Raw genomic sequence first — 22,858 nt, forward strand, 5'->3', positions numbered from 1 at the left:
TGAAGTTATTTATATTTAAGATTAATAAAAACAGGACCTTACCATCAAAATACTTAATATATAACGGTTTGAAAATTTTATAAAACGTTTTTCAACTATAAAATTAGCGGTAAGCACCAGATTTTATTTTTCTAGGTGATGAATTAGTAACTTCCCGAGGGATCCCTCTGGAAACATTTGAGATTTTAGTTATACGATCATCTAAAATAATTAAAATAAAAACCAAGAAATTATAGATTTTTTGGGCCTGCTAGGGTAAAGTCGACCGTAGGTCCGTCCATTACGCCGGATATTATGTATTTCATTCACTTGGTCGTGCCATGTTGTGACTATATAAATTACGATCATACATTATTATAGTGAATAGACCTATTTAACAATTTAATTTAAAATTATTTTGATAAAGTTACGATTAATGACTGCAAAAAAACTACACAGAAGTCATCAACACAGTACAACTTTTGGGGATGGTATATTAACGAAAACCTAGCGAGAATTATATTCAGCCGAGATGGTGACACCAAAATTAAAATTCTGTCTCAATTTGTTTGGGAAAACTGCTGTAAATGTTAGATTTTTATTTTAAAACTAGTGCAGACATAGCACCAATAGTCTGAATTCTAGACAAATCAATTTGGAAAATGTTAAATGATATTTACATTTTAATAGAAAATTATTAACAGTTCCAATTTAGAAAAAGAAAATATTGTTGTTAAGGCGATGCACTACGTTGTGTAATATTTTAAATTGAGCCGCCTACAATAACAACCTTTACGTAGATTGCGATAAGGCTTAAATTCCCGCCTCACACCATCCACCTGTTTTGATTTATGCAAGAAAAAAACATGGCCAAAAAGTGCCTTTTATTTTATTTTGTGGATGTTGAGGCACAAATATTTAAATGTTTTTCGATCATTTTATAAATAACTTAATTCGCCACATTATACAATAAAATCATAACCGAAAATGGGTTGGTAAGTAGGATATTTTGAACTTTAAAGCAGTTTTCATAGGCCTATACATTATTTTTTTCTGGGCTTATAAAAATTCTCGATTATTTCAAAGGCCAGGATGTATTCTACTCGCAGTATTTAATTAAAGAATCTGAAACATTTCTAGGCGACCAAATTTTTAACCAAAAACACATGATTTTAAGTTACTACGTAGTGCATCGCTTGTCTGACATCTTCATAAAATAAGTTTCAATTTTTAAAATGACATTTAAACACAACCGTAATTACTATTTTTGATAATGATAGGCATCAAATTTTATTTAAAAAAAACATGGATGATGCTTTATTTAAACAGAAATAAAAATATGGTTAGTATGTTACGAGTATTTTTTATGTGTTTGTAAATTTTCCATCTGCCCAGTGTGGAATGTTTTATTACGTATTCTCCAATGCAATAGCTTGTTTACAGTTAATGCATTGAATCATTATCGGACCAGACTGTCTGTGTACCTACTGCACTGTATAATAGACGTGTTGAGTGACTGTAGAGTGTGGAGTGCACTGTGTTCAGGTGGAGTTCTCAGTGCAGAGCGACCGGTGCATACTGCATTCGGACACGACGATTGCATATCGAGGACCAGAGTCGATTAGTGGACAATGCAACGGAGTCAAATGCCACATAAATAATAATAATTGGATGACTTGTTTTTGTGCAAAATCACCTCAAGGGCACTGTACAAACTTATGATACATTTCTACAGTGATCTATGTTATTACTAACTATTTATGGAGATAATATACAGTACAATACTTACCTGGTAGGTCACTTGAGATTAACACTTAATTAACATAATCTAATTGTTTATAAGCGAAATTTAGATACAGGATTTGGGTCATAATTGGAAAATTGAATGTAACTGGACTTTATCTCAGGAATGGTATATTTAATTTAAGGGTACGACAGCTTAAAAATGTAAGTTTTTAGTTTAGACCTGAATTCTGTTAGACTTGTTATGGATCTTAGTTCTGGAGGGAGTTTATTCCAAGCCTTCGGCCCAGATACTCCGAAAGCGCGATCACCAAACTTAGTAATTGGCTTGTGCTTAGGTTCTATCAGTCTGCCTACAGCTGATGATGTTGCTGATCTAAGAGTTGACTGCCTCAGACCAGTGTCTTCCGGGACGCATAGTTCAGAGATGTAGGGTGGGGCCATTTCATTAATGGATTTAAACACCATCCAGCATAGTTTGTACTGGATTCTTTCAGGGCACTTGAGCCAGTGAAGGTTACGAAGGTGTTCTGAAATGTGCGAATATTTTGAAACCCCGGTTATGAGTCGTGCTATTATACTACTATTTATTACTTATTATTTTTTACTTATAACAATAACCATCAGCGTGGAGGGTAGCGGAATAATACGATTTAATAATTATTTCATCAATCTATTTTTAATTTTATTTTATCGTTTGACTGAGGATTGAACAATCTTACCCAGGAACTGGAGTCGACAAATCTACCTACATCGCCAAATGCCGATCGGAGTACGGAGATTTTTTCGTACAGCTATAAATTTTTGGTAAATTTTATAAGTCATCCAATTTCAGAGAAATGCGTATGTGTCCGCATCTGTGTACGCCACCAAAAGTTTATAGAATGCATTGTCATCGTCAACGAGTCTATCTGCAGAGTTTTAGCTCGATCGGATATCCGAAAGAGGATTAATTTCCGCTTCCAAGGTTTGCATTCATTCATTCCCAAAAACAAAAGTGAAATTAAAATTGAAAGAATATTTAAATATTTCAATGGAAGATGCTAGAAGAAATTAGCGTCATTGATCCCTTCAGCTCTGGTGCATAGTCGGGAAACACGCCAAACGCGCGCCCAACATTTATACACGTTTGACATTTGTCATAATGAACGGGTCGTTTCTACGATTAGTCCTTGAGTTCAACAGCTCTGTGTTCCATTCCTCCTATAACATGAGTATCTTCAAGACCCATGTTCACTCCTAACTCTCCTCAAAACTACTCTCCACACAGCATCCCAAAATATGACATAGACCCTGAAAGAAATTATTTTCCTGGAGGCCTCCTCTGTGGAGTTAATGTTAAAAAAAAACGATAAACCGTCACACGCGTATTTAGGACACCACAAAATTAATCTTACATACCGAAAATTAAATACGAAATCAAACTTTGTTTTACTAGAACATTTACTGGGACATAGTAAAAACACACTTCCTTTTGTTATAGTGATTTATTGTTGGGGTATTATGCCGTGTTACGCTACCTCCTTTTTAGCCAAAGTTTCGGACAGCATTACACACACCAGACAGCAGGTGTGACACATATGCCCTGATGGATACTATAATGCTGTACGAAACGTTGGCTTAGCACAACACGGTATAATACCGCAAAAATAAATCACGAAAATACTTTCGGCCGTGAAAATTCAAAAACACTTCCTTTATCTAAATAATTCATTAAAAATATGTAAAGGTTTGACAGTTGTATTTGACTAAAGTAAATTATATTGAAAAACCAATAAAAATCGTGGGACTTGACAAAAACGCAGAGTACAATGTGTAACTTTGGCGAAAATGCTCAGATATGATACTCGTATCTTGGTATATGACCGAATTACAAATGAGGATATCTGAAAGGTATGCAAGGTCGATCAAGTGCAATTGACATGATGAATAACATACGCATAAATGGTTTGGGCACGTATCGCGGGAGAACGATGTGCCGGAGTGCCAGAGGTGAATAATAATGCATTAAGTCGCGGAAGTTGATGGCAGAAGGAGTCGCTGAGACATGGCAAACATGACGAGTGAATAGTCGGAATAATACAGTTTAAATGTGGATGAAATATAATAACGTATAAGTACAGACACCCATCCATAGCATTAAGTATATTTTCGCGAATTAAAACGATAAATGGTGTTTTTAGCGACAGTAAAAAAGATTTTTTAGTCGCTATAATCCTGTATTTACAGATCGTAGAACGAAAATGACACACTCTACTGTAGAAACATGTGCCATGTTGAGTTTCAATCAATAATACAATAAACATGTTTCAAGTGATTTTGCTAATTTAATTGTTTTTCCTCTCTTGCCGACTAAGATTCCTTGACGTTATCCTATTTAGGGTTCCATGATAACTCAACACAGTGACAATTCAACACACTTTTGAAAAGTGATATAAAGTCATTAGAAATTATAATTTTTTTTTAATCTAATCTAATCTAATCTAATCTAATCTAACCTAACCTAACCTACTTAACCTAGTTAGTAAAATTTTTGTTTCATCACTTTCCATGACTTTATATAACTTTTTAAAGACGTGATGAATTATCATTGTGATGATTTATCCGAACACCCCTGTTTAGCTATAAACGCTATGAAAATGCAAAATTAAAGCTATAAAAAATTTCAATAATTAACGCTACATTTCTTAAAAATTAAAGCTATGAATGGGTCTACGTATAAGTAGAGAACTGATACAATAAATTTGGTGTTTGCGATAACGCGGATTTTGCCATTTTCACGAGAATAAAGCAAAATTTGCCTTTTTTTACATTATCCCCACACAGGAGGCTCTGAGGAAAATAATTTCCTTCAGGACCTATGTCAACTTTGGGGATGCTGTGTGGAGGGTGTTTTTAAGGAAGTTAAGGAGAGGAAGTTCTGGGAGGAGTGACGGAGTATGAATCTATCCCTTCCGTTGTGGCGCAAGGCGATGAGTCGACAGACCAGTTGGAGAGGTCAAAGGGTCTCCCAAAACCAGTCTTTCCAGACCTGGCATGCCTGGAATGGCAGGAGCATCCTGAACACACTTCACCCGATGAACCCGGGTACCCCTGCTAAGTCACAAAACGTAGCGAACCACTTGGGGTGACCTATGGCAGAGGTGTTGTTATTCAATGAATGATTTCGGGCAAATAACGCGGATTTTTTGTATTTTTACTGAATTTTCTGGTATTTTAAAATAAGTGTTGTTATTAATATGGTTTAAGGCAAATTACGGTAATCATTCAAAAGATGCACCGAGATGGATTAATTCGTCCCACAATAAGAAAGTAATCATTTCTAAGTATTTCTTTGTCAATTGTTTGGACAAACTTAAATAGTCATAAGCAGGAACGCAACTAACTTTTCTCGATGAAAACGACGCGTAACTTTATTCATTTTTTGATTTTGTAAAACAAAAAACAACAAAAACAACGAAACCGTCACATTTTTTCTTCAAAATAACAAAAAGCTGACATAACATTATTAATCAAAAAATTAATTTAAAAAATTACGTGAATATTTCAGATCCCTGTATAATAAGGTTTAGGTGTTTTGCGTTACACCTCCTGTATATGGTGAAATGACCTGATGATTAGAAGTAATATTACTTTATTTTTATTTATGAGGGAAATGAGTCACAAGACATTTCAGAACACGGAATAGGTCAACGAATTGACAAACAGGTGTTAGGAAATTAACTCTAATCTCTAATGTGACTCATATATTACGGTATTTTATCATTGGAAATGTGTAATTATTCAAGCGAGTGAGTTTCCAGGATTGCAATGAGGTGAAAGATATCGATGTCGTAGAACTAGAAGCTAACTGACTCACTAACTAACTAACCATCACGCCGTGTCTCCGCAGGAGTAGGCAGAGAGGACGGACCGCCAAACAACTCGGCCTTCAGCCGAGTAGCCGTGCAGACACTTCATGCCTCATTCACATTCATACTCTTCTATTATTCTGACTCTTGACATGGTCCGACTGGAGTATCTGATTCACTTGATCGTGACATGCCTTCCTCGGGCGTCCCCGACTTCTGCTACGATTCGCATTTGCGTCATGTATCCTCCTTACACAATTTTCTTAGCTCATTCGCTATACACGCCGAAACCATCAAAGCGTCCCTTTCTTTATCTCACTCATTACGCTTACATCAGCCTTGCACTCCTTGCGCATCTCCACATTTCTCACACGATTATACATGGTTTTACCATACATACGCCTCAGGGATCTCTTTTCAACAGCATTCAGTCTATTTTTATCCTTTCGCTGCCAGTTCCATGCCTCACTTCCACACATCTAGTTAGGTACTGCTAACTTCGCTTCTTTGGAGAATCTCATATACTTTATTTTTGTTATGTGACGAGTAAACATAAAACAAGGCCTGTACAAATCGAAAGAGACGAACTATACCAACGATAAGGTCAGTGCAGCTGCAGTACTAGATCACGCCTTATGGGCGTTTTACACGATACTGTTTTTCGTCCAGTTTTCACATAGATTGTCTTTTTTTCATATGGATTCGGGATGAAAAAGGACTTGTTCTATTTCGGTTAAGATTTTCGTACAGTTTAAGATGGCGGATATTAGTTTAACATCTGTTGTCTGTCATTGTTTTTCAGAAATATATCATGTGGAAATGCTGCATGTTTATTTCGTTTTTATATTTAAAATATTGATAAAAATAAAAATGCGCTTATTAGTTAATTACTGAATGTGAACGTGATTTAATATTTGGTATTGTGAACTTCGCTTGTACTGTGTATGAATTGTTAACGGAAAAGGCAAATGACAATTGTATGTATTTATTTATTAAATACATAAAAAACATTCATTTATATATGATACATTAAATCACCATACTAGGCGACTGCTTGTTTCATGGTGACCAATGGAATATAGTTATGTGAGGTCTAGTGTCAACATATTAACTAAATATATAAACGTGTTGAAAATATGAAGGATTATTTGATTATTTTTTTATTAATTGCTTTCGTATGATCTATGGTTATTTGCAAGATGTTGCACATTTTAAATGTCCCAAAATAAAACATCTTCTCTAACGGCAGTGTATGAAATCATTAGTGTGAAAATGATGAACATTCAAAGAAAATATTTTCCATATTGCTCCCAATATAGTTTCCATGTGGTGGTCGTTATGAAAAAGTGAGCATCGTGTACAACGCCCATAAAAGTGTAGCTTACTCGGTGACAATCCAGATACCGGGACGTCAGAATAAAGAAAGATGTGGGTAATGAGTGTAATTGGTATTATAAATAAAGATGTGTAACTTACCCTGACCGGCGGCCTGAAAACCGGTTGGGCCTCCTGGATCTCACTCGCCTGCTGGGACATCTGCGCGCGGGCTTGCCGCTCCCTCTCGCGCAGACTATCTCGCTCCACGCTAATAACAAACAAAAAAAACACAATTTAGACTTTAGTCGATCAAAAATATCAACTATTGAAACCACAAATCAAAACAATGACAATGACACACGTTAGCCCCTTCCGCAAGTTAACCCCTTCCGGACCAGTGGAAAGTTTTACAAGCCACAGTGAACCAATAGGGTTAGTAAAGGAAAACACGCGAGGCAATCTTACTTTCTGAACTCTTCGTAATGATTATAGATTCTGTATAAGCATATTCATGATTTGAGATATGTTTGTACAGGGTGTTAAGAGACATATCCAATAAATTATAACCTGTGATTCCTGACGTTATTTGGATCAAAAAGTGAAGATGACTTTTCGGTCTCCGGTGACTTTTTTCAACTAAAAACATTTAAAAAATCAGAAAGTGTTGTACAAGTAGGGTAAATATTTAAAAATGTCACCGGACCCAAAATTTCTTACATAAAGAGGCATACACTTCACCACTATCTTTACACATCTGCCTTGATGATGGACACTGTAATACTGTCCGAAACGTTGGCTAAAGAGGGAGGTAGCGCAACACGGCATAATACCCAAAAAACAAACCACTATAATTATGTTCAGAAATGTTGCATTTATTTGGATTTTATTGAGAGGCGGAAATACACACAAATTCTCTGACTTTCTGACAGCGTCTTAAATATAACGTTCTATATGTCAGAGCCCTGAAGGGTTAAGGGTGGGAAAAGGGGATGGGGATGTTTTTTCGAAATATCATGTAGTATCAAGAGTGACCTTTCTATTGTTTTAAAGGTGACATGTGCAAAATCCACACCGCCCGCCCGCCACAGAGTATGTTCTTTAATAGAAGATAGATTATCCTTACCCTCCTTTCTTTGTTCATCCGCTCTGCATGCCCAAGAGTCAATCCTCAATCTTAGAGTCCCTATCTTAATCCATCTCATTATTACGCCTTCATTTCTCAATTCTAGTATTGAGTCTACTTTCATGAAACCTAAGTATTATTAATTAACACGTAAACAACGTCCCCAAAAGATCACGCCGTGTTTGTCAAAAACAATACACAAGAATACTTTGATGGCGTGGTTATTTTTCCTTATTCGTGAAAAGCGGCGACGTCACAAATTTCCGCGAAGCTTTCCGGAGTTTCCCGAAGGGCGGCGGAGCGTGCCGACAGCCTCCGCGGGTCACGTGGCCCCGGGGGCGGAACACGTGACAAACCCCCGCCACCGCCCTAACGAGAGGTACGTTTCATCAGCTTATCATAATAATATCATGTATATACATATCATCTGTACGCTCGTGTTATCGTGAGGAAAACCACAAATATATACTGTCATTATTGACATTTTATTAACTAGCAATATAATTATTTGAACTAGCAATATATTATGTTTATTTTCTTATACGACATACGAAAATAATTTATATACGTATTAACATATTTCTATGCACATGGTGACAATCAAACATACTAGTTTCAATTTCAAGTGTGCGTGGTTGTTTGTCCCCGTAAAATATGATTCAATTTACTAAAATTAGCTTTGAATGTAAGTGTTATTTTAAAATTTGAATTTATTGTGTGAAGGATTCACAAAAGCGATAAAATAGACACCTTTACATTATTTTAATTGTCTTTTTAAATTTTAATTATTACATTTTTCAAATTTGGAATTATAATATCACGCGATTTTGCAGGGGTCTACGCTACCTAATGATTACCTAGAAATGTCAGAGAATTTGAACAATTCATCAAATTTCGACCTTCATTTTCGGGTTCTGTGAAAGTCCTATTCAAGTTCTGTTATCATTATAGGCTAGTTGCTTTACATAACTGAAATAATAACAGAATTTGAAAAAAATCTTACACAGAACTTGAAAATTAACTAATTAAAATTCTCCTAAACAACCCGTCCTAAGTGTAAGGTTGGGGTGAAGTAAATTCTTAGAGTAAATTACTGAAATGTATATTTATTATTCATGTAACAGAAGTTTTTTAAATTTATTTTTGTTTTAAATTAAAAATTAAAGAAACTTTGAAATTTTTTATCATAATTATTTAAAAAAACATATTTTTTCGTACTTAAATTTATTTTACATAATTTGTCTGCGGACCTTCGAGATGTTTTTATAAAATTATAATGACGCTTACAAATCGACAAAACGACATGCGACAATACAGTACATTGAGCACTGTACCATGCACATACAACCGGCACTAACTCCATAATCAATTAATTATGCACCAGCTAATGACGGCCAACGGATCACCATTGATTGCAACGGTCGAACTGCGTGTTATTGCCATGGACGATTATTGCTTAGCATATTTAAGAGAGAATATTATATTATTTGTAATTAAGGCGATGCACTACGTCTTGTAATATTTTAAATCAAGCCGTTATCAAAAACACCCCTTACGTAGATGGCGATAAGGTTTAAATTCCCGCTTAAAACTATCCGCCTGTTTTGATTTATGCAAGAAAAAAACATGGCCAAAAAGAGTTTTTTTATTTTATTTTGTGGATGTTCAGGCATAAATATTTAATTTTTTTCCGATCATTTTATAAATAACTTAATTTGCCACATTATACAATAAAATCATAACCGAAAATGGGTTCGTAAGTAGGAGATTTTGAACTTTAAAGCAGTTTTCATAGGCCTTTACATTATTTTTTTCTGGGCTTATAAAAATACTTATCTAAAAAATACTCGATTATTTCAAAGGCCAAGATGTATTTTACTCGCAGTATTTAATTAAAGCATATGAAACATTTCTAGGCGACAAAATTTTCAGACCAAAAACACATGATTTTGCATTACTACGTAGGGCATCGCCTTAATAGATATTATTATGATACTATCTATGGTTGTCAATGACAGATGTCATCCTTTATACTGCTCCATTGAAAATAGTGAAATATTTGCTAAAAAACAGATTTATACGATATAAAACGCTATCAACAGTGACAGTGCAAAGCTGTAGTAAGCTGAAGAAAGGATTGTGTACAAAATCCATGCAAGTGGCCTATTAAACGCTCTTACGATAATCAACCGAAAGTGTCTAAAAAAGTGAATTCGAACATACAAATTTGAAAATAAGTGCAGTTTTGTGCGGGCTATAACGGTGTTCTTTTATCCTCTCGGTATTCCATCGGAAAATATTACAAGTGCAATTTTTACAAGTGATATTCTAGCGAATAACAATAATATTGTTAAAACCGGGTAGTTTAAGTAGCTGCATGACGATTGGTTGAAAGTGAGCTCACTTTGTTTACCTTTTACCAGTGCTAGCCGATTTGCGGAAAACAGGCGCATCTTTACCAATTCCCATTATACAAATAAAGTGCTAGTCCGATTGCAGACAAATAGGCGTTATCTATTCCAAAAGCGAAAATGCCATTCAGTGAACCCGAAAACGACAAGATACTCCCTGAAGAGAGGATAAAGAATGCTCGAGGCATACAAAAGGATATCAATAATTTATTGGCGTCTAACATCCTAACAAAAGATCAACGGACGACCATAAAGAACGGCGTAAGTTGCTTAATAGATTACGTAGTGGAAATGGCAGATCATTTCTCCCAAATTCACTCCGAAACACCTTTAAAAAATGTTATGAGAAGCATCGAATTGCTCTCCAATGATATTAATAAAATCAATAAAAAGCTGGACCAAACCCCTCAAGCTACAACGTACGCGACTATTGCAGCTAGGCAGAAGACAACCCTTCAGAATCATGCCCTAGTAATAAGCTCCGACGACCCACAGAAAAAATCAGCCGACATTCAAAAACTCATCAAAAAGCACGTAGATGTTCGCACTCTGGGGATCGGTGTTGCACGCATGCGAAAATCGAATAACAGCGACAAATTAATCTTCAATATGGCCTCCCTGGAAGATAAAAATAAATTTAAAGAAGAATTAAATAAAGGGCTACAAGGCAAAATAAATATAGCAGAAGGAAAAAAATTGAATCCTATGGTTATAATTAGAGGCCTTATCAAGGGAGCTACTAATGATGACCTAATGCATTCCCTGGAGAAACAAAATAATGGGATAGGTATAGATTTCTCGCAAAAAATATTAATTAAATACAAAAAAAATCATAGGAATGCACTTCTTTGCAATACAGTATTAGAACTATCGCCAAAAAACTGGAAAAGCTTGATAGAAGCTGGCCATATCAATGTGGGATACCAACGTTTAAAAGTGGAGGATCAGTCACCATTGGTCCAATGCTATAAATGTATGGGTTTCGGACACACCCAATTGTTCTGCAAGGAAGAAACGGCCTGTGTTCACTGCGGGGGCAACCACAAATTCGAGGCCTGCCCTAACAAAAAAGAGCAGCCTACATGTGCCAACTGTAATAATGTAAGTCATAACGATCACAGAGCCACCAGCTCAGAATGTCCAATATGGAAGATGATGGATAAACGTGTTAGGGAAAAAGTAGACTACGCCGGAATTTGTTGAAAAAAGCTGCTGACCAATCAATCATACAAAGGAAGTACCAATCGGTGGATGACTATATACCTATAAAAAATAGCTTGAGAGTCCTGTACATTAATGCCAGAAGTATTCGAAACAAAGTAGACGAAATAGAAGAAACGCTCAAAAGGATACCGGATACTGTGCACGTCTTAGTTGTCACCGAAACATGGCTGGGAGATGGAGAAGGATTATTGTTCAACATCGATGGCTACCAGGGTAATTTTGCTTCCCGGACTACTGGAAGAGGAGGAGGAGTGGCGATATATACTCACAAAACATTTAACTGTGAAGTTATTGAAAAGTGGTCAAATGAAAACTCTTTTTTAGGAGTTAGGGTTCAATATAAACATTTTAAACCATTAAATATATATGGTATATACAGGAAACCTAACAACAATATAAATGATTTTCTAGTATCTCTTGAATCTATATTACAAAAAAGTAGCCTAGATACACTCATCTTGGGGGATTTCAACATTAATGTTCTTAAAAAAAATGACACAACAAAAAAATACATCAACACTTTATTTTCATATAATTATTTCATATGTAATAATACACATCCCACGAGAGTTACGGAAACCAGCAGTTCTCTTTTAGACCATATTATATCAAATAGAGAAAACATATCTTCAACGACCTCCAATATTGATAACCAGATAAGTGATCACAGTATAATGATGTTAGACTACCAAAACTCTTTGAAACACCACTCTAACAACAGAATACCACCAAACATAAACATCAGTATCAATAAGAGGGCTCTGAGAACATATTTTGAAACCCAACCGTTTTCTCACAACACTACCAATATAACCGAAAATTTTAATCAATTTTTTAAATATATCAAAACAGCGATTGACACTTGCAAATTTAAGCCAAGGTTACGAATAGGAAACCCTAAGCAAGGTAATACACCATGGTTTGACAAAAAATTAGATCTTCTTATTAGAGAAAGAAATACTTATTACAAACAGTGGAAAAAAGATCCGCTAAACAGTCTTCTTATATCACTTAAAAATAAGTCGAGAAATTCGGTAACTAATTACAGACGTTTCGCCAAAACAAAATATTACACAGATATTTTTAAAGAAAACATACATAATCCAAGACAAACTTGGAAAACAATAAATTCAATCATAACTAACAGTCCAAAGAACTTGACAAATAAAATTGAAACTCTTACCATCAATAATATAGACATAAATGACCCGAAGCAGATATGTACAGCGTTTAATGACTTCTTTACATCGGTTGGTGAAAATCTAGCTGCGAGCATCCCATCTCATTCAGATGACGTAAATACAATAAACGTGGAACCAAAGCCATTACAGTCCCTCTACATGACCAATACAAACAAACTAGAAGTTTTAAAAATTATATCAAAACTAAAAACTAATGCATCTCCAGGGGTCGATGGTATGACAACTAACTTACTCGGATTCTGTAAAGAAAAATTAGCGGATCATCTTGTTATTCTCATTAATCAATCATTAGCGAGTGGACTGTTTCCGGATCAATTAAAGCTAGCAAAAATCGTTCCAATTCACAAAGAAGACTGCAAAAAAAATCCATCTAATTATCGTCCAATATCAATACTCCCAGTCTTTTCCAAAGTATTTGAACATGTAATCAAAAATAGACTAACAAAATATCTCACAACTAATAATATTCTCACGCCTCAACAATATGGGTTCAGAAAATTCTCCAACACGAAATGTGCTGCCTTTGATTTTATACTAACTCTTCAAAAACACTTAGATCAAGGAAAATATGCAGCGGGCATTTTCATAGACCTCAAAAAAGCGTTCGATACGGTTGATCATAAGATTCTGTTAGAAAAGCTTGAATATCTGGGCATCGTGGGCAAAAATCTAAAACTTTTATCTAGTTATCTTACGGGTAGGTGCTCTTCGGTTGTTATTGGAAAAGAATCAAGTGATCATAGAAATATAACATGTGGTGTACCACAGGGCTCGATTCTCGGGCCTTTATTATTCTTGATTTATATAAATGATATTGCAAAATGGGGGTTGAAAGGTACCCTTCAACTTTATGCTGATGACACAATATTATTCTATCATAATACTAATTTAAACGAAATGGAAAAAGACATGGAAAGGGATTTGGGTCATCTAGCCGAGTGGTTGAGAATCAATAAACTTAGCCTTAACATTAAAAAGACTCACTATGTGCTATTCGGGAATAGGAAAGGACAACGCCTAAACATTTCCTTGGGAATAAACAAACTGGAACAAACAGATGTCGCGAAGTATCTAGGACTTTTAATTGACTCACGGCTTACATGGAAAAACCATTTTGACCATGTTAAATCAAAGATTGCTCCGGTGACCGGTGTAATGTACAGACTACGTAGATTGCTTCCCACAGCCATACTGCGATCATTGTACTATGCTATGATTCACTCCCACTTGGCATATCTTTCGAGTATCTGGGGCTTTGCTACCAAAAAAATGATATCGGAGGTGCAAATAATCCAAAATAGAGCCATGCGTAACATTTTTGGCTTGCCTTGGGATATACCTGTTAAAGATATTTACCGTCACGCACTTGTTTTGCCATTTAAGATGGTTCCTAGCTTTGAGATAACAAACACCATTTTAAATATTATTCAGTGTAACACCCACACAAATATAAAACTGAACTATAACAACGATGTTCACCAATATAATACACGACAACACAACAAACTACATATATCAAAAATACACTCAACAAAGTTCGGACTGAAATCATTAGAATATATTGCCTACACTAACTATAACAAATTGCCTGAAGAATTAAGACAGGTATATGCCTCTAACAAATCTCGAAACGATATATTGAAATCCTATTTTTTCAAATGTTATTTGGAAAACGAGTCATAAGTAGGTACAAACTCTGTTTCTGATAGCCGTCCTAATTATCTCCAAATACCAAACTTTGTACATCCAGAGATGATGAGCTTTTATAATCTTCTCATGTATTTTGAATGTAAAACATCTTGTATTAGGTCTGTTTATTTTTGGCCCCGTACTTTTTAATGTATTTTCCTGATTTTGTTTTTATGCATTTATATAGTCCATCATTGAGGATACTTTTTCAACTTTTTGACACCAACAGTACATAAATCAAATGAGTGATTATAAAAATTCATAAAGTCTTATAAGACAATTTTTTTTGTAACATATCTGTAAAGTGATTCTTCATATGTTGTGTCTGTATGTTGCTTCTGTGAAATGTTTTGTAAATGTTTTCTTCATACATTGTGTCTGCACATTGGGTTGGGTTGGTTATTTTTAATTTTTAATCTAATTTTTCTGTACAAAACGCTTTTTTTAATTTTTTTTACTCTTCTATTTGAAAACTACCAATTGGCGATCCCTTAATGAGTTCAATAACTCTTGGGAATACAACATCGTTTTGTTGTATGTTAAAAAAAAAAAAAAAAAAAAAAAAAAAAAAAAAGCATATTTGTAAGAAAATTTAACGTTTGATTCAGTGTTTGTGTTTGGTATAGAAAGGTTTAATCAAACCAATGTTTTTAAAACTTTTTAATTTTGAATAGAATGTGGAAAAAAGTTAATCCCTACAAGTCTTATAATGCAACTATGTTATAATAACATATGAACGGTAATGCAGCCAATATAATTATAACAAAGGAGTGCTCAACACGATTGACTTTATATGAACTCTGGAGAACTGGTCGTTTTAACGACTCGTTATTACACCCAATAGCTCGTATGGGGACCGTTTTGTCAGCATTTGTGGTTTCTCAACGGGTCTCTGAAAGAATAGCTATTTCCTTTCCTTATAATACAATCCGCACAGAATATTCACAGTATGACATTTGGATCACGGTTGTAAATTTCTAACCCTTCAGGTTAATTTGTTAACCTTTGGGAACAACTCACATGGTCTCAAAGAAATCGTCTTATCTCCCTTACTGTCATGATGAGAAACATGATCTAAATGGTGTAAAAAAGAAAGAAAAAAAAACACCACGATTTATGATTTGAGATTTTCAAGGTCAATTATAGTGATTTGTTTATGGGGTATTATGCCGTGTTGCTGACGCTGTGATGACGCTAGATTACCCATCTGCCCTGATGATGGACACTGCAATGCTGTCCGAAACGTTGGCTAAAGAAGGGGGTAGCGCAACACGGCATAATACCCCCAAAAAAAATCACTATTACCACGTTTTATATTCAAATCTAGAAATCAACTACAGAGAAATTGAATGTGCCCTTTTATGAAACAAAAGGCCCCAAACTTAATTTGAAAAAAAAATTATAAAACTTAACGAGTGACGTGAAAATAACGTTTGTAATACATTTGTCTAATAAAATGCATATTTTTTCGCTATCTGTAATTTTAGTTACAAAAAAAGTAATATCAGCCATTTTTTGTTGGCATTCAAAATGTTAATAAATAAAATTTTGAAGTGTATTTTATCACCTTTCAAAAGCTGTATTTAGTTTTCGGATACGTTCAGAAATATTCCATTTTATCTGGATTTTATTGCATGGCACAAATACTCCGACCTTCTGTCAAAATATGGAATAGGCCCGAGGAGTTAAATAAATCACTTTAAAAATATCGAAATCAATGTTATTATTAGAAAAAAATTGGCGTTATGAATATCGATTCAGACAGAGATGTTTAAATTGATTTAAATTAAAACAACAAAATCAAAGTACAACTTACTCGCATGTGATTTATTGGAAACATTCAAAAGGTCATTAACATATAAAAATTATAAAAACACGTCACAAAATGTGAACACTGTACATAGTCCGAAGAAACCTTCCTACAGAAGCAACAAAACTACTTATCAACTCTTACGTAGTCTCACGTCTCGATTACTGCAACGGCATTTATGCCAGCCTTCCAAAATATCAAATTGATAAACTTCAATCAGTGTTTAATGCAGCAGCACGGCTCATAACCGGGGTTTTAAAATATTCGCACATTTCAGAACACCTTCGTAACCTTCACTGGCTCAAGTGCCCTGAAAGAATCCAGTAAAAACTGTGCTGGATGGTGTTTAAATCCATCAATGAAATGACCCCACCCTACATCTCTGAACTATGCTTCCCGGAAAACACTGGTCTGAGGCAGTCAACTCTTAGATCAGCAACATCATCAGCTGTAGGCAGACTGATAGAACCTACGCGCAAGCCAAATACTAAGTTTGGTGATCGCGCTTTCGGAGTATCTGGGCCCGAAGGCTTGGAATAAACTCCCTCCGGAACTAAAATCCATAACAAGTCCAACAGAATTCAGGTCTAAACTAAAAACTTACCTTTTTAAGCTGTCATACCCTTAAATTAAATATACCATTCCTAAGAGAAAGTCCAGTTATATTCAATTTTCCAATTAATTCCTAAATCCTGTATCTAAATTTCGCTAATAAACAATTAAATAATGTTAATTAAGTGTTAATCTCAAGTGACCTACCAGGTAAGTATTGTACTGTATATTATCTCCATAAATAGTTAAGTAATAACATAGATCACTGTAGAAATGTATTATAAGTTTGTACAGCACCCTTGAGGTGATTTTGCACAAAAACGGCGCTATACAAGTCATACAATTATTATTTTTAGTTGTCCGGTGTGCATTCTCGTTTGCCTTAGGCCTTTTACCTTTGGTCGCATTACTAGACTGAGAGGTCACAGTCTTTTTCATAACGATCACAGGAATGGGTAGTTTTAGTACATATTCAAAGTATGGCGTCTCCGCATATGAAACAAGTTGGTCTGCCTGCTCTAAGTGGTTGCAACTATGAGTTATAGAGCTCACAAGAGGCTTCATTGTTTCGAAAAAAAAAACGATCAGAGGAATGGGTAGTTTTAGTGCATATTCAAAGAATGGCGTCTCCGCATATGAAAAAAGTTGGTCTGCCTGCTCTAAGTGGTTGCAACTATGAGTTATAGAGCTTACAAGAGGCTTCATTGTTTCGAAAAAAAAACGATCAGAGGAATGGGTAGTTTTAGTACATATTCAAAGTATGGCGTCTCCGCATATGAAAAAAGTTGGTCTGCCTGCTCTAAGTGGTTGCAACTATGAGTTATAGAGCTTACAAGATTAGGCTACATTGTTGCGGAAAAAAAAAGATCACAGAAATGGGTAGTTTTAGTGCATATTCAAAGTATGGCGTCTCCGCATATGAAAAAAGTTGGTCTGCCTGCTCTAAGTGGTTGCAACTATGAGTTATAGAGCTTACAAGAGGCTTCATTGTTTCGAAAAAAACGATCAGAGGAATGGGTAGTTTTAGTACATATTCAAAGTATGGCGTCTCCGCATATGAAAAAAGTTGGTCTGTCTGCTCTAAGTGGTTGCAACTATGAGTTATAGAGCTTACAAGAGGCTTCATTGTTGCGAAAAAAAAACGATCAGAGAAATGGTCAGTTTTAAGTAAATCTGAAAAATTCCCCGCAGTTTGGGGAATTCCCGCAAATCGGGAACCCTGCTTGACACACACATTGCCCCCTCCTCCGCCCGCGTCCGGCCCGGCGGCCCGCGTCCCGCGTCAGTGTGCGCAGTACAGTCGTTGTGAGAGGGTGTGCTTTCGCTTGTTTTGGTGCATTTTTTAATACTATTACCCGTTACTCCCACTTTTACAATAATGTCGAACATAAATACTACATGCCTGTTTTGTGAATGTAAGATGGACGAAAAAGTGCTGCCTTTTAATAAAAACAGTTTAGAAAAGTGTCGTGATATATTAACAGTTCGTATTAACCGTAATTTGAAACATGCTCATATCAAAATACCAAATGATTGTGACAGTACTGCCGTATATCATCTATCGTGCTTTAAAAAATTTACCGCAGTGAAAAAAACAATAATATCTACTCCTGAGACCAACAGTTTAACACTTCTGCCAGTCGAGACTTCAGATAATCAAGCGGAGACATTGTCATCACCTTCACCAAGTACGTCTAGTTGCAAAGCTATATGCTTATTCTGCGATCACCAGCGTAAACAATCACATAAAAAATTTGAAAAGATGCACTGTTTGCAATCAAATGAAACCCGCGAAAAGATACTGATGAAATCGTTAGCATCTAACGAAGTCTATTTACAACATAAAATTTCACAGACAAGTGTTCCATTATTTTATCACACTAATTGTTTGAAAGATTTTTTTAGAAGAACTGAAAAAATATCCGACTGTCAGTCCAATGAAAAAGACGGTGTGTGGCACGTTATACGCGAGAGCCATAAAAATGCCTTACAAAAATTGTATGAATTCATAAACGACATAATTCATGGCAATAATATTCATTTAATGTCCAATCTTCACGAATATTATGAATCTTCTCTGCAGTCAAATAGCACTGAAAATAATATTACATGTTCGAGATTAGAACAGAAAATTCGAGCCTCATTTGATCGAAGCGTTTTAACTATAGAAGAAATAAATGGACGTAAGTTAGTTTTCAGAACGGGTTTGCCAATTGATTTCGTGATGTCGAAACAGAAGGAATTAGTGAAAAGAGATATTCTCACGTCTGCTGCTAATATATTGAGAAAAGAGATTCTTTCCCTGCCTAAAACTCCCCTACCAACCACTTGTTCAGTGCAGGAATTACTCCAAGGCGAGTGTAATATACCCGATGCTCTTAAAAAATTCAACTTGGAGCTCCTTGGCATCGGTTCGCGCACAAAAAAAAGTTGTCTGAGACTTGCTTAAAGAAAGCTGAATCGATAAGCCAGGATCAAATTTACGCTGTGACAAATGGACATGTTAAGCCTTCTAAACAATTAGCTCTGGGAATGGCTATTAAAAGTCTAACTAACAGCAGAAAAGTTGTGAACATTTTGAACAAATATGGTCAGATACCTAGCTACACTTTATTAGAAGAATTAGAAACTGAAATTACCTATGCCTCCATCGATGAATCTATAACAACATTCATTCCGTCTGGGATAATTCCATGTCCTCAGTTAAATACTGGAGTAGCTTTCGATAATTTTGACCGTTACGTAGACACACCTTCTGGAAAAAATAAATTGCATGACACAGTAGGAATTATTTTTCAAAATGAAGAACAGTACTCCATACGAAATCAACCTATTGACTTGTCAATGAAACCATCTAAAGGCAAAAGAAGAAGGGCATTCGACGTGATTGACATTAATATAGATCATCCCATTAAAAAACCAAGAATGAGTGACAGTATGATTTTACTTGATAGTGACTTACGTAAAACAACTGAATCTGTCAAAATAAATGCAAAGAATAGAGATTTATTATGGGTTTTGTGTCATGCTGCTGAAATCGAGAATACTCCTATGTGGGTAGGATTTAATAACCTCACTATGAATGATCAAACCAGTAAACAGAAAATAGCTTATTTGAACCCAATAAACATGTCTCCCACTAACACTTCCGTTGTTAAAACAACAATGCAACAAGCAAAAAGTATAGCCGAAGAGTTTGGTCAGGAATATATATGTGTTACATATGATCTTGCAATTGCAAAAGTGGCATTACAAATACAATCCACAGAACGGCCAAATTTTGACAATCTTTTTATTTTTCTTGGCACATTTCATATCATCCTGGCCTATTTCAAAGCTATAGGAAAATTTATAGATGATTGTGGTTTGACGCATATGCTAATCGAAGCTGATTTGCTAGCCAATGGGTCTCTTAATGGATTCATGTCTGGTACGCATTACAATCGATGCAAGAGACTTCACCCTATTATTTCACTGGCCTTACAATTAATCCATTTTAAATTCTTTTTAAAAGAGGAAAATCTACAATTGTCACCAGATTTGGTAGAAGAACTGCAAGAAATAAAAAATAGACGAATGGACAGTTCTGGAAACATCTTGGTCGATGTTGACAATTTCTTTTTATCAGAAATCATCTCTAAATACAGAATTTTTCGAGAAAAAACTCAAAACGGAGAACACGGCAAAACGGCACAATTTTACATGCAATATATAAATCTGATCGAGTATTACTTTCTTTTGAGCCGATCGATACGAGAAAACAATTTTGAGCTTTACAAATATGTACTTCCAAAAATTAAATATATATATTTCATACTAAATCATCCAAATTATGCGCGATGGCTCACAAAGCACCATGACGACATATTAAAAGTCCAAGACACTCACCCAGGCCTCGAGCTTCATTTAAAACGTCATGGCTTGGGTATCAAGCGCACTGACAAAGCGTTTTCTAGACAACCCGTTGATTTAACACTAGAACAAACCATAAACGCCGATGCTGCTAAGCGATTGTCTGGTGTTAGCCATTTTACTAATTCCTTGTCAGGCCGACAGCGTTGGGCAAAAAGCCATGCACTGAGATCCACCATTATAACTCATGTTTTAGAAGAAACTAATATTACCAGGGTACTAGACGTTACCTCTGATCTGCAGACAGCCAACATTTCCAAAAACAAAAAGGCAGTGAAGAAACTTGTCGATACTGTAGAATCTTATGGCAATCCATTTGATTATCAAGACGATAAAGACGAACTGTACAATATTGTCACTGGGAATTCAGTAACGAATGAAACCGCAGACTTTCTGCTCAATATAGAGGCTACAGGAGAAAATCAGAGAAAAGAATTTATATCTCAATGTAATGAAAATCCCGACCGTTTCGAGAAACCAATAAAACGCAATGAAATCAGGAATTTCTGTTCAGATAAATCAAAAAAGCCATGTAAAGCAGCACAAAAACTGCAAGTTATAAAAGCAGAACGAAACGTCTTCGGTCGTCTTTTAGGAATTTCCCTTAATCAGAAACTAGATTTGCCAAAAGTTTTGGAATATCCATTATCTTCATCGTCACCTTCAATGAGTCATTTAGATGGTTCCTTGATGAAGACTAACAAGGCTGCACTCATGAAAATATTGGAAAAAACAGCCAATGCCAATACGCCACAAAAAATTGATGTTGTGATTGTAGATGGATTCTATATTCTCCATTTAATACCAGTGCATGTGAAAACATTTGGTGAAATGTCGCTATAAATTTTGAAAAAATGTATGAGCTACAAAGCAAACCGTATCGATGTAATATTTGATTCTTATTTATCACCCTCAATCAAAGATTTTGAACGTGAAATGAGAGCTGGGCACAAAGCTACCCCCAAAACACAGTATAAAATAACATCGCCAAAACAAATCAGACCAAGAAATTTCGTCAAAGAATTAAGAATTACACAATTCAAAGAAGAACTCGTGCATTTTTTCATAAAACATTGGAGTTCCGAGGAGGCTAGTCTAGTCATTTCTGGAAGCACGGTTAATCTCAATTTTGAAAATAATTGTTATTCGTATGAATATCAAAGCGACGGCAAAAAGGTTGTGCAAAACGATAACCCTAATTTGATGTGTGGGCACCACGAAGAAACCGATACAAAAATAATATACCACATATACAGTATTCAAGAACCATCTAATATTTTGATTAAAACTTCTGACACTGATGTAATCGTCATTTTACTGGGAAATTTGGACAAATTCGAAAAGCATGAAATATTTATTGAATCCGGCACTCTTGCCAAACGACGTATTGTAAATGTTAACAAAATTTATCTCAGTATTGGTGCTACATTGGCAAAGAGTTTGCCAGCGTTTCATGCTTTGACAGGGTGTGATTATACCCCTGCATTTTATAGAAAGGGCAAACAAAAACCTTACAATATCCTAAGTAAAAACACAGTTTATCAAGAGGCTCTAATAGAGCTAAGTTCTAATGCTCCATTGACAAATGAAATCAAATGCAAAATTGAACAATTCATATGTGAGTTATATGGTGTGAAGAGTAAATCTGTAAACGAGGCCCGCCATAAGATTTTCCTCAAAAAATTTAAGCCCAATAAAGAGAATGAAAAATTTAACAAAACTCTTATGAATTTTGATGCTGCTTTTTTGCCACCGTCTGAAATCGAACTAGTTCAACAGATACTTAGAGCTAAATACGTATCAAATATCTGGATAAATTCAACCAAAATTCCTCCAAGCTATCTATTGCCAATTGAACATGGGTGGAAAGAAGAACACGGCAAATATGTCCCTATCTGGTATGCAGGGAACCGACTACCAGATAAAGTATCTGATGTTACTGTAACGGAGTCAGAAAATGACAATATTTCTGGTGATGTCAGTGGTAAGTTTTATACGATTGCGGATGTATAGGTAAAAATCGTTAGGAAACGAAAAGTTTGCAT

The 22,858-nt window shown here is 35.3% G+C and overlaps 1 protein-coding gene across 3 annotated transcripts in view; it reads right to left on the reverse strand.

Annotated features, from left to right (window-relative positions):
• LOC149413784 (uncharacterized) overlaps nucleotides 1–22,858 on the reverse strand; it is a 361,784-nt gene that overhangs the window by 94,809 nt on the left and 244,117 nt on the right. For all 3 annotated transcript variants that reach the window (XM_089644668.1, XM_089644667.1, XM_089644669.1), the window contains one exon: nucleotides 7,050–7,158. In XM_089644668.1, coding sequence (XP_089500794.1) covers nucleotides 7,050–7,158 — 109 coding nt within the window. The remainder of the gene's footprint in view (nucleotides 1–7,049; nucleotides 7,159–22,858) is intronic.

Source organism: Hesperophylax consimilis, chromosome 21 (genome assembly GCF_061612785.1).
Source record: "Hesperophylax consimilis isolate HC1 chromosome 21, BYU_Hcon_1.0, whole genome shotgun sequence".
NCBI classification, from domain to species: domain Eukaryota; kingdom Metazoa; phylum Arthropoda; class Insecta; order Trichoptera; family Limnephilidae; genus Hesperophylax; species Hesperophylax consimilis.